The sequence below is a fragment of the Fukomys damarensis genome, unplaced genomic scaffold (assembly GCF_012274545.1).
Source record: "Fukomys damarensis isolate Sample0158 unplaced genomic scaffold, DMR_v1.0_HiC HiC_scaffold_12, whole genome shotgun sequence".
NCBI lineage: Eukaryota > Metazoa > Chordata > Mammalia > Rodentia > Bathyergidae > Fukomys > Fukomys damarensis.
Window position 1 is genome coordinate 48632091 of NW_022900924.1, and position 13214 is coordinate 48645304.

At 41.1% G+C, this 13214-nt stretch overlaps 1 protein-coding gene across 8 annotated transcripts in view; it reads right to left on the minus strand.

Moving 5' to 3' along the window:
* Tp63 (tumor protein p63) overlaps nt 1-13214 on the minus strand; it is a 202502-nt gene that overhangs the window by 65692 nt on the left and 123596 nt on the right. For all 8 annotated transcript variants that reach the window (XM_010624115.2, XM_010624114.2, XM_019207504.2 and 5 more), the window contains exon 4: nt 6601-6855. In XM_010624115.2, coding sequence (XP_010622417.1) covers nt 6601-6855 — 255 coding nt within the window. The remainder of the gene's footprint in view (nt 1-6600; nt 6856-13214) is intronic.

A 13214-nucleotide genomic window follows, 5' to 3' on the forward strand; every position in this document is an offset into this window, starting at 1 on the left:
AAAAAAAAAAAAAAAAAAAAAAAAAACTTGGTCTATCTGGAAGTTACTTTATTTAAACTTTAAGTAATCTTCTCCATCACTGTCAACACATTGTACACAACTGCCTGAAGTCTGCCTAATATTTTGTCTGGCCTGTAGTGTGGTACAACTTTAAAATTGAATCTTTCAAAGCTAGGTCTATATTCCCCTGAGACAGTGGGCCGGGGCCCGCAAAGCAGATGACCTTCAAGGAAGGGTAGGGAAGCTCATTTTGAGCCTCTCCTGCATCACTGGCTCAGTGGGATTGTTTTTCTTGCCCCATTAGCATTTGAGCTTACTGCCTCTGAGGTAGCCCATTATTAGTCAGAATGATTTGCTGCATGCAGAGGGACAGATGACCTCATTCCTGATCCTGATGACGGTGTCCATGATGACTGACTTATATCAGGATCTTTTCCATATCGATCCATCACTCTAAGAATTTTTTTGAAAGATATCAAGCGGCTGGTGGTCTCTGCAAAACCAAAGTAGTTTCTGGCATTGAGAACATAAATGAAGAAGGAGGAGGTGGTGGTGGTGAATAAAACACAGAGGGAGAGAAGGAAAGGAGAAATAAAGAACTAAAAGGCATAAGAAAAAGAAGAAATGAAAAACGTAAAATAATGTGTTGCTGTTCATCTTTTTATAGTGGAAACATTAATATAAGCTTTATGTAAATCTTAAAATTTATTTCTGTTGAGTCGGTAGTTATTTCCTATAATGTTCATGTGCAATAAATAAATATCAAAGTTTTTTTCCCCTTTAAACAGAAATTCCATGGTACAGTCAAAAAATAACTCAGAATAGGGTGAGGGTGATAAACATTAGATTATGTGAAAATGACTTATCACAAATACATCAGCCTAGAGTCCACCTAGCCACCTTCTGGCAAGAGTGGTGAGAAATTTATTTCCCTCTGGATGGGGGAGCAGCAAGGTTGTCAGCCTGCTTTACTAGGGACATTTCTAAATCCAAACACTGCAGTAAGTTATGCGAAACCTCACCGAGAATCACCAAATACTTGATTCAGAATGCACTTCATCAGTGTTTTCTGAACTAGGAAAAGGCCTGAATAACAAATTAATATGGTCAATATCATTGCTATTTTTCATCTGGGAGGAGTAGGGGAAGGACCCTCTTTACGTATCTCAGGTGATTTATGAAAAATCTCCTGCAAGAAGTGAAAATAACCTCGTTAGGAACAAATGCTTCACTGGCACAAGTCTGTGATTTCTCTCCTGCCTTTTCTCAATGAAATCTAAAAGTCATTCTACTGTAAGGCTAGATCAAGGCCTAAGTGTGGCTCAAACTTCAAGGAGAGACTTTTTTCTTGGGGACTTGGGGTGCTAAGGATAAAACAGTAGGACCTTGTGCACGCCAAGCCTAAACTCTACCACTGAGCTACATCCCCAGCCCGGAAGAGCTTCTTTTGTAAAGGGAAGCTGATAAATCATATTCATCATTGAAAAGTTAGTCTGCACATCATGTCCTTTGATGGGCTATTCTTAAGAGTCTCTGCATTCCAGAGGGCCACGAGATGAGCTTGCTTGCATTAGATTTCTGCAGAGCTGGCAGCCTTTTTCTGAAAGTCTTACATTACAGGTAACCTGATGACAGGGAGGGTGGGCCACAGACACACATCTCAGCCTGCCCGCCTGCAGAGCCAAACGTAGCCAGCTTGCAAGACGGAGAGCGAGACCAATAAGCCGGGATCAATGGAACCCTCCCGGGAACTGGCTGTTCCCCTTTCAAATGACACCTCCCTAATCTCTGCACTTGCTCAAGTCAAATTCTTCAAAGTTCTGAACATGACACGAGGCTGGCAGGATTAGAAAAGGCAAAGGAAGAATGCTTTCGCCAAATCATGGGTGGAGGCAGAGGGACCAACGTTATGGACCGTTAACATTCAGGGTCAGAACTGAGGCATGCTGCTGAAAGCTACAATGCCTTCCCTCAACCACAAGGAGAAACAAAGGCATCTTGATCTGCAGTAAGGGCTACTGTATGCCCAGCACTGTCCTGGGCCCTAGGTCAGGGTTTCTACCCTGGGAGACAAAGGAGCCTATAACAGGAGAAAGACAGAATGGCAAAGAGTGATCTTCTATTCCATGAGCAGGATCCTTGCCTAAGTATGGTTTAAAATAAATATTAAAAATAAATCAGCAACCGCACCCAAAGCTTTCACAGTGTGTGCACCCAGAGAGTACTGTGCACCACGAGTGACCAAACAAAGAAAAAGAAAAGCATCAAAGAGACCAAAAGCAGTTCTCAAACTAGTAAAGGTGAGTGAGGCCAAAGTGGGCCTGATCACTGCAGCGCAGGAAAAGGAAGGCGTCACCTCAGCAGTGGGCTTTCTTGCCAGTCCTCTCCATCTTCAGGCAGAGCCGCTTCCCTCTCAGGGACCTCCCAGAGCATTGTGGCTATTTTTACTGGCCATATAGCATTTCTTTATATGGCTATAATGCAGTTTATTGAACTTGTTCCCCTCTGGTGTATGTTTAGGTTGATTCTACTAACTTGTCCCTATAAAAACCTAGGAAATACAAAAAGGCTACCCCAAGAAAGAGGGCTGAAATTAGAAGTGAAGAAGAAATGTCTAAAGTCACTGGGTCTTAGCTGTGGACAGGGCCCTTCCCTGTGCTGGCCAAGGAACACCTCATGTCTCAGGCTTAGAGAGCAGCACAGCCAGCTGCAGGCCCACATTTAGGAAAGCCTATTGTCCTATGTCATCTATTTCATGTATTTGGATAGCGGATAATATAATAGTCCCTTGAGGCTAGAATATGCATGTTAAGAGCCCAAAATCATTAAGGAAAAAAAAAAGTAGTAGACATGTTACTTTACATTCTCTCAGATTAGTATCTGTTGTGAAACCGAACTCTCAGTTAAACTGTACAAAACTCATGAAACAAAGGGATTCAAATGAAGATTCAATAAATGTGTATGTGCCGTGTGTCCTAAGGCACTGATAGGTACATTTCCTTGCCATGCAATCTGAACGATAAGGCAAGTATTAACACCTCCATTTGCAGGGGAGGAAAGGAAGGTCACAGAGATTGAATTTGGGGCAAAAGTCCCTATAAAACTCATAAATTTCAGAACTGAAATCTACGCTTGTGTTTCTTTCAATCTCTAAACTACCATTCTTTCAATTGTCCTCTGGCTGATGATTTCCAGCTAAAATACTAGACCAGCAATACACTGCATTAAATTATGGCATGCGTAACTAGTGTCAATTATACTGTGGAAATAAGAAAGTCTGGAACCATATCTTAAGTATTGGTTAGGAGGGGGTGTGCATAAAATAGAGAATTCAGAAAAATGTTACCGCCCTTAACTTTATTTCATTCGAAGATGTTTAAAATAAGTCCTATACTTTTATAGAAATGAAACCATAATACCTTCATCATTTAAAACATAGGAAAAGAAAAAGGGAAATGCATGTATACTTTAAATACATTAGCTACATTCTGTCAGTAATTCTGAGAGTAAAACCAGACAAATGCAAGGGAAAATTCAGCAGGAAAAGTTGACAAGTGATAAAATGGTATTAAGACAACTTTTATTAAAGGATTACCAGAAGACTTTGCAATATGTGTGGCCTCCCTCTAATGACAGCTGCTTCTGTTACTGCTAGTTTGTGGGCCATTCTAAAATACAACATTAAATTTGGAAAAACTGTTTTCAGCACAGATGCCTAAGTAATAGGTGTTGTGTAATACGGCACAAAAATTATCCTCATCGGTTGGGACTGGAGAGGGCAACTCCACACCACACAGGGCCTGCTGCACCAGGGTGCCCCTGTCTTCCATTATCCAGAACAAGAGACTTTCCAGACACAAGGGTGGGGAGGGGGAGCTGGAACGGGGAGCCCTGGCTTCCTCCTTGGCTGGTGATTTGCCTTGCAACTCTTACAGTTTGCTTATTTATAAAACAGTCAATAACAGGTCTGGTCTTGAGGCTCAGCTAGGATAAATACACAAGAGAGTACTGTTAACAATATGAAGCCTATGTATTAATGTAAGGTTCAAAAATTAGATGCTTCTATGTATAAGACATAGGTGCCCATTACTAAGAATATTATGTCATTTTAGTTCATCTTAGCAGATACTCAGAAAAGGGCTCAGATGCCCCAGGTTAGAAAAATTCCACTGAGCCTAGAATAAGTCTGCTCATGAACAAGAAAGAAATTAAATAAAAACATAAATTCCATGCAGTATACTAATGGGATCGTTATTCTTTCAAATCTACAGCATAGACAGGAGGTAACAGAAGAGAAATCCAAGAGACACAAGACCACTTAGTAAGGCTCACTCATGGATGACAAAGAGCTTTAATAGCACCTAGAACCTTCTAGAAGCAACCTGCACTAATGACTCACACTGCCATCTTCAGAAAACAGAGTGCATTCCCCACACACTCATCCTCACCCGAGGAAATACTGAGTTCTAGGAAGCTGACGTGACTTAGCTAAACTCTTACAGATGTCCAAGACTGGAATCCAAGTCTTCTGCCTCTCTGACAGTAGCTCTTTTCCATCACCTAAGTACCCAGGTCTCTATTTTTTTTCAGAGTACTGACTTGACTGCTGGCATATGTAAGGAAATGTCACCAGTGTGCTACACCAGAATTCTCTCTCTTCTTCCTGATCTACCATTTTGGTTGAAATCCCCGCACCTTCTCAGAAGACAGTTTGTTTCTCAGATATTAGCACTGAGCAAAGGTAGTATGGGATTGTGTCAAAGCTGCAAAAAGACTTTAAGGTGTCTGCGTGAAGAGATGGAAAAGAAAGGATGAGAGAGGAAGGCTGACGTGAGGCTGGATTTACACCAAGCTTCACCCTCCCAGGTTTTAAACGATGTTGTAAGGGACGTGACTGTGCATTTAATGGCCAAAAATACTCACCATCCCCTCAGATGGGGATGATGTGCTGACTTAGTAAACCAGACAGGTAACGGTCAGCCTTGAAGGTGAGTGACAGTAAATGTTCAACTGGTGATGACTTCTCTAACACATGTGTACCATTTATTAAATAGTTATTTGGGTGACACTTTAGCAAAATACTTTTAGACCCATCAACCAGCTATTTAAAGCCCCAAAACTCTTAAATTTACTCATCTGTCATATCCATATCCATGATTATAAATACAACTCAAACTGAATAAAATGGCACAACTGGTAAGTATCACGTACGAGAAAGATCAAGCTTGAAGTTAACGTTAAGACTTAAGCGTTGAAATACCTATGAGCCATGACAGAATTTTCAAACCATGAAAGGACAATACTAAAATAAAGTAAATTTTTAGACAATTTCCAGACATTCTGATGTATACGATTGAAAAGGAAGAAAGACTACAACCCAATGGGCAAAGGCGGGGATCAGAAATAGGCTTGTGTAACTTCAAGGCTGTCTCTTAAACATCTCCAAGTTCTTCAGCTTTTCCGGATCCCACAGTAGGAGTTACAAGCACTGTCCATCACAGAGAGGTAAGATCAAACTGAGGGAGCAGAGGTACAGTTGTAGAGGTACATAATAAATGTTACACAGATAGTTTGTCTAATAAAATCCATACACCTGGATTAAAACCTATAGTGACTAGATCACTCTGTGTCAGATAAATATAGAACTGATTTCCAAAAGATTACTTTTACCAAAGAGGAAAAGAATTTTTAAAACAATTCAAAACCTAAGTTTCCCATAAGACAGTGACATTTGGAAGCATTTCTATAATCCATGCAGACACTAAATTATACGATAAACAAGCCATGAAACTTTGGTCTTGTATATTCAACCAAACAACTGTCAAGCCTTGTAGGTTTTTCTGCTTATATGTGAGTTTTATTTATGTTACAATAACTGTGAAAGTGTTTTCAATTTTTGAAAAACACTCCACTTAGTTTCAGAAAACTTATATAGAGATTTTTCCCTCCCCACAATTTAAATTAGAATCTTTCCTCGTTCAGGCCCCAGATAGGTAGTTCTAGAAGCTTTTATTTGAGGGGATGAGCAGCAAAAATGTTTCTAAATGTAATAGACTTGCCGACATCTGTAAGTTATGATTCATGTTATAGACTCTAGGTGTATAAACTCATTAGCACTTAGTGAAATTTTATTTCCCTAAGTTCTCCATCATATTTTATTTCGTTATTTTAATATTTTATTCGTAATGTATTATTTTATTTTTTCAGTCACTTCTAAATGTGACATTTTCATCTTCACAGTAATGAGACTGATAAATTCTCCATATGCTGGAGCCTGCAAACACATAGCCTGCGGTTGTATTGCTTCTTATTTAAATAATGTGTTTGTGGTCTGTTTGTTTTGTTTTGTTTTTTCCCTGAAAAAAAGAATTCCACTCAAAGGACGTCATCAGGACAGCGTGAAGTAGGCGCAAATTCATTGCATGAAACTGCTAAAAGCTGGCTCGGGTGTAGGCCTTTGGTTCTGAGGGACGGCAGGACCTCTCCCAACCCACTGCATTTTGCTCTCAGTGACTCAAGAATTGAATCTCCACCCCGAGTCAGGGATCTCTGGAGTGGAAGAGAGAGAACCAGCGGACGCCCGGGCGGGGCTGACCTTACCGTCCAGGTGGCCGACTTGGCGGTGCTGGACTGCTGGAAGGACACGTCGAAGCTGTGCGGGCCAGGGTAGTCGGTGTTGGAAGGGATCGCAGGCGACGGCGAGAGGGCGTCGAAGGTGGAGCTGGGCTGCGCGTAGGGCGAGGGCGCCGTGACGCTGTTCTGCGCGTGCTCCGTGTTGTAGGGGCTGGTGGACGAGGAGCCGTTCTGAATCTGCTGGTCCATGCTGTTCAGGAGCCCCAGGTTCGTGTACTGCGGCTGCAAGGACACCGAGAGCACAACGTTAGCCACGGAAGCCGCGGAGCCTGGCTTCGGGGCGCGTGCACTGCACAGCCGTGAAACGCGTCGTGTGCAAACTGAAATCAGCAGCGTGTGCTGCCCGCGGGTGCCGTGCGAGGTCGGGCAGGGTTTTGTAATGACCTTCGCGGGTCACACAAGCCTCAGAGTGAGTGACGGTAGGGGACAGGCTTATACGCAAACGAGGCAAAGAGTGGCTCTCCGTAGTCCAGTAGGAACCCTTAAAAATAAAATCTGTCATTCCTTTCGAGGGGTGCTTTCCTATGCAGAATGATGACGACTGTTTGATAGCTTAAAGGGGACTTAAGCATCCAATTGTTGCATAAAGGGGAAAACCAACCCATCATCGAGATTCTTCTTAGTCTTATAATTCTAAAAGTGGCGTCAAGACACCAACTGCACCATCTCTGGGAAGAGCTTCATTAAGACTGACTAACGGAGCGAGGATCTTGTACTGTCTGAGCCAGTGCAGAACTACTGGCCTCAAGTGATCCTCCTGGCCTCTTCAGGAACTGGAACTCCAGGCGCTTGTCAGCACACCCTGCCTCAATTAGATACTTGAAAAGTTAACAGGCCAGTCTATCATCTAACGCTGGTTTATTTTTTAAATTGTTCTTCCGCTTTATTTTCTAGAATAGAACACACATTAATAAAATAAATATCACTTGTTATGGATAAATTCAGAAGTACATCAAGCTGATGCAGCACCATTGGACAGATGATTTTTATGTCTTCTATGCCAAAGGATCTGGGCATAGAATAGGTACCCAGTGAAATATTTATGAAAAGAATGAGTTGATTTCTTCCCATTTTACCCAAAAAGCAAATTTACTCTGTCACTGCTAGAGAAGGGAAGCAAGTTGCCCAAACACTCGCTAATAGGTGAAGTATAAAATTTAAGTTAAATCCTTTGGTTCTAAGTCCAGGGTTCCTTTCAGGTTCCCACACCACGCAGCCTGATCAGCAGACTCAGCCTGGTGTCATCCCTAACCCCTAACCAAACAACACCTTTCCATAAAGTGCAAACAGCTTAGGCTTCAGTTTCCCCTTCTGAAGCATGGAAATTTCACTTTTTCTTTCTTTCTTCTTAAGTTTAAACTAAGGAAGACGAGGAAGATGGAAAGGAGGTCAAAAGCAAGAAGAGGTACCTATTTTATAAAGGAAATGAAGAAGCTTCGATTGAAAAATAACTGAGAAACCCAGGCTAAGAAAACCATGAAGGACAAAGCCACAAAGGAAGGGGAGCCTGAGCATTTCTTTCCCTTTTAGCCTCCAAGAATAATGAAATTATTTTGTCGGACACACTAATTCTCCCCCACAGAGAGGAGAACCGGACCGAGCCATTCCATTCAGTCCACAGAGCATCTGTCTAAACGTTAACAGTCAAGGCCGGTACCATCGCATTCATGCATTCGCATTCCTGTGCTGAATGCCACCTCCCGCTTGCTCTGCAAACAACTATTAATCTCTTTACACTTATCCCCATGCTGACAAGAGCAGCTGTTTGTCTCGCTTTCCCTCTCCCCTGACTTAGCCCTCTTCATCCTCCCTCTTCGTCCTCCCCTCCCCACAGGTGGAGCAAAACTGCAGGTAAAACAACTGAAGGGAGAAAAAGAAAGAAAGAAAGAAGAGGAAAAAAAAAAGCAAAACATAAAACCTGAGGCTGAGGTTGGTACAAATGCGTCCACACCCCTGGCTGAGCTAAAGCTCTCAGGTATCCGAGCCTGAGGCAACAGCCTGGAAAGGGACTGAAAAGATATTTGTGTTCAAGGTAAGGGTCAGTATACAAAGCACTCCTTAAGGTTCTGCAGGAATCAGATAATGCTCCCAGAGACACGTGCTTCCCTACAGCAGTACAATTAGGGAGGCAGCCTTCCCTGACAAAAAGGACAAAGGAACCGGCTGAGCACTTTCTCACAGGCAGTAAAAGGACTGTTGGGCACCCCTTTCCTCCTCCTCCTCCTAGCTACAGAGAAGGAACTTCAGCTAATTGTGGGCTTGGATGAGAACAAAGAAACACCGGCCCTTTGAATTTTTGCCCCCCAAAATATATAAAGAGAAAAGTTTGGGGCCAAGTTTTAAAAGCCAGTGAGCAAACACTCATGTATTCTCCGGGGACTTAAGAGAAAGGGAAATCCTATTTACCAAGAAATCACAAAAGAGACCCTGGGGTAGCAGTTCAGATTGAACGTACTCTGTGGAACCTGAAGCAGTGGAAATCGCATTCTGCACCTCACTGGTAGCATCGTGGGTGCCGATGGATCTACCTTTACAGTCTCAGGGAAGATGTCCTACTCGTCACTAATAGAATTTTATCCCTCGTGCTAATGTCTCCGTTCGTGTAACAATAAGTTGTATGTGTCAGTATTGGGCAAAAAGAAATCAGCATGTTATTCAAGTTATGAATAGGAAAACACACTTCAAACTGAAATCCTCCCAAACTACACTTGAGAGGAAAAGAGCCCAAGTACTATTCTCAGCTGTCTTCTTTTACTGAGAACAAAAGTCAACACAACCAAATTTACAATGACTGCAAACAAGAAACACACCAAAGGTAGAATTGTATGATATAAATTTACTCATTTTTCTTAAGTTTATTATAAAGATCAGTAAGTCAGAAACCTTCCATAGGAAACGTTGCTATAAAGTTAACTTCTAAAATGTCTAGTTTAAGAGGTTATTATTTGCTTCTTTGATTTAAAGAGACAATGCATGTGTTGACAGAGGATGCCTGGAGACCAAGGGCAGGTCCACAGCGAGGAGAAGAGCCAGTGCTGCTGACAGGACCAGCAGGATAAGCTGAGTGCTCAGTGCAAAACAGAAATGCAGAGTCCCTTGCCCATAAATCTTTCAGACTTTCAAAACGGTGATAGTAGGGACATAAAGCACCGGGCAGTCTGCTCAGAGGCTGGGCTGTGGGTGGGGCGAGCTATACAGTGTGCTGGGCCACGAAGCCAACCCTGAGTCAGGACAACATGAATAACATCAATCTCTTATTTCCCACCAGAGTGAAGCATCTGGGAGAAATGGGGGTGCTCATCCCCCTATTTTACAGTCCCCGATGACATTACTGTTACACAAACAAGTTTCACCAACACAGAGGTAGGAAGCATGGTACGCTGGGCTGCTGGTGTAATGCTCATTGGCAGTGACAAGAGCCACAGAAATGAGGATATGACACTTCACGTTAGCCACGAAAACTGTCCTTGGAAGGACTCGCTCAGGCCCCAAATGCCCTAAGTGTTTCTTCCAGCATAAAGATTATTAGAACATTTTAAATGAGGTAGGAAGTAGATCCGTCCTTTCTAACCATCTTGAGCTCAGAAGAACCTTAGCATACTTTTTTCAAGTACACAAATAATGAATGAATAACATTCATTCATGTGTGAAAGAGGAGGCAGTCTTGCTTCTACAAACTATAAAAGATTTAAACACACACACAACTTATCTGATAAACACTATAATCTTTCCAAAGAAATACCACTGATTTCTTGTGATTCAAAGCAGTTGTTTTATTTCCTATTAAAAGAACTATGAAATAGTGGAGAAGAGGCTGGACTCTAGAATACCACCACCAGTTGGGACAAGAATAAGTTAGGAACAGATGAGTCAATCTTTCCACAGAAAGGATGAAATGCCCCCAGGACACAGGGACACGATTCTGTTCATCACAGACCACCCTTAGAGTGGTCTGAAGTATGGAGGAAATTCACTGAAATGTTTTCTCAAAGCCATCTGTAGACTGATCTCTTTCTTTAGCTACCTTCAATTTGGAAGCTGCCTAGTAACTAAAATAGTAATATAGAGGACTAGATTCTTCCTGTCTGATCATCAAAATATCCTATGAATACAATTGATATAGCTGAATGTTATTTTCCTTTCTTGGATTATACTCTTATGATGGTCTTAAAATTAGAATATATTATAGACCAGGACTTTGTTTTCTTAAGCTGAATAATAACTGTTATACACAAAGCTCAGTATTAAATATCCTGATTTGTACTTGAAGTTCGTGATTTCATTGTTTTCCTATAAAAGAATTTAGGATCAAAAAGATTTCAATCAAGTCATTCCACCAGTGCAGTGGAAATAGGAATTTAGGTTTAATTTATGTTCCTTAATTTTCTCTCCACCAATTCATGTAAGAGAGATGTTATAAGTTGGCTTTTCTGGCTATTACTCTATGTACTAACTAGTTTATTGCAACATAGCAACAATAGCCCATAGTACATGGCAAACAACTTAGTAAAAATGGGAATAGGAACTAAATCGGGGATAGTAGAGGTTACTGTTTGAATATATAATCATAACTTATTTACCTTAATGGAAACAGACACATTTTACTGAGAACAATAACTTTCTGGGGTTTCATTTGGAAGAAATTATATTTACAACCTGTTAGTGACAGGACAGCTAGGTTAGGAAGCTTAGGAATCTGTAGCAGCACCTATTTCTTATATGGATCCTCTAATGCAAGAGGACCGTGAAATGGGACTCAGTAACATGGGGTCCAGATCCCATCACTGCCACCAAGGTGCTGGGTGGCCCTGGGGAATGTAATTGGCCAACTAGGACTTGTTTCCTGGAAGGTAAGTTGGAATTGTGGACACCAAGGGTGGGATGTAATACAAAAATGTGTCCAGTTCTGATAAGCAGCGAACTGCTCTGTAACCAGAAAGGCAGGCTCTGAGACTACTTTCTAAATAGTTGCATGAGACAACTACGCTTTTCCTATTCAGATTTCTCTGGACATCCTGAAAACCTAAGTGTTTCAGGCCGCATATTGTTTCCTCAGCTGGTATAACCTTTCACCTCAGGCGTCATGGAGGAGCTTTTGTGAACATTCTATATGTAGCCTCTCTTGGGAAAAGAAAACACTTTCTTTATGACCCTTGCTTTAGACAGCATTCATTCAATTATGCTTTAGCAGACAGTGCTACATTTTCATCCTTAAATATTAGCAAGGTAGTGATTTTCAACACAAACTGCCTAAGGGAGAAATACTTGTCATTTTTAAGTCTCCTGCCACCTGCCCCATCTCAAAAATGATAGTTTATTTTATGCTAGAATTAAACACAAGTAACTCAAGGTCAAGAAGTTATTTGTATTACAATGTCGAGGTAAAGTCCATCTACCGTCACATTTTTCTCATAACCAGGTTTTGTCAAAGTACTTCACTTCTTTTTCTTTTAAAAATGGTCTTAAAACATGTATAAAAACCGCATAGTTTCCCTGGTGTGAAAAACTGTAAAATCCTAATGATATAATTGACAATGTGAGATGGGAAGAAAAGGGCTAAAGGTGTAGGGGAAGTGGGAGGGTAGAGGAAAGGTGATAAGGGAAAAAATATAAGAAAATGAAAAAAATGGAAATAAAGTATTTGTAAATAGGGATGGGAGGAGGGGGTGAAGGGAGGGCAGGGACAAGGGGAAAAAAATGACAACCAAGACCTGTCATGTAAAGGTTCAAGATCCCAATGATGAATGTCACTGTACTGTATACCTAAAATGTACCAATAAACTCAATGAGGAAAAAATAAATAAAAAGGGTCTTAAAAAGGAATGCTTGAAAATGAAATATGCCCCTACCCTAGAATGTACAGTGTAAGAACAAAGCATTTCACACACAGATCTAGAAAGAGAGTATGCAGAAACTTTGTTAGAATGTTTTATGTTCTGACATAAAATGTCAAGATTCCTGAAGGACCAAGCTACCATAACTTGGGAAATAAATTCCTAAAAGCCCCGAACGCCAGCTGACACACATGACACAAACTTGGCTCATCAGGTGTACAAAGGTACCAACAAACACTACAAACAACTGAAAAGACCCCTGATGGCAAACCTTCTAGAGCTTTCGATGATACAAACAGCCAGCTGCCAGGTTTGCCATCAGTGGTAGAAGAACAAACTGAAGACAAAACAGGGTCCAAATATGGCTAATTTATAATGCGTAGAATTTCATTCAGGAAAAAATAATTTTTATCTTTTTATTTTTTTTTTTTTTGAGACAGGGTCTCACTATGTAGTTGAGACTGACCTGGAATTCACTATGTAGCCCAGGCTGGTCTCAAACTCACAGCTATTCTCCTGCCTCAGCCTCCCAAATGCTGGGATTACAGGTGTGCACCACCACACCCGGCCTTAGGAAAAATAAATTTTCAATTATATGACTTTAGTAAGTTCTCCTTTTTAACCAATCATTAAAAAATGGACCAAATAAAAATAGAAAGGAATTCTAATTCTGAAAAAAGTCGACAGTTTATGCCAAAGAAATGCATTATAGGTTTGACTGAAAGCAGAATACATATATATATATAT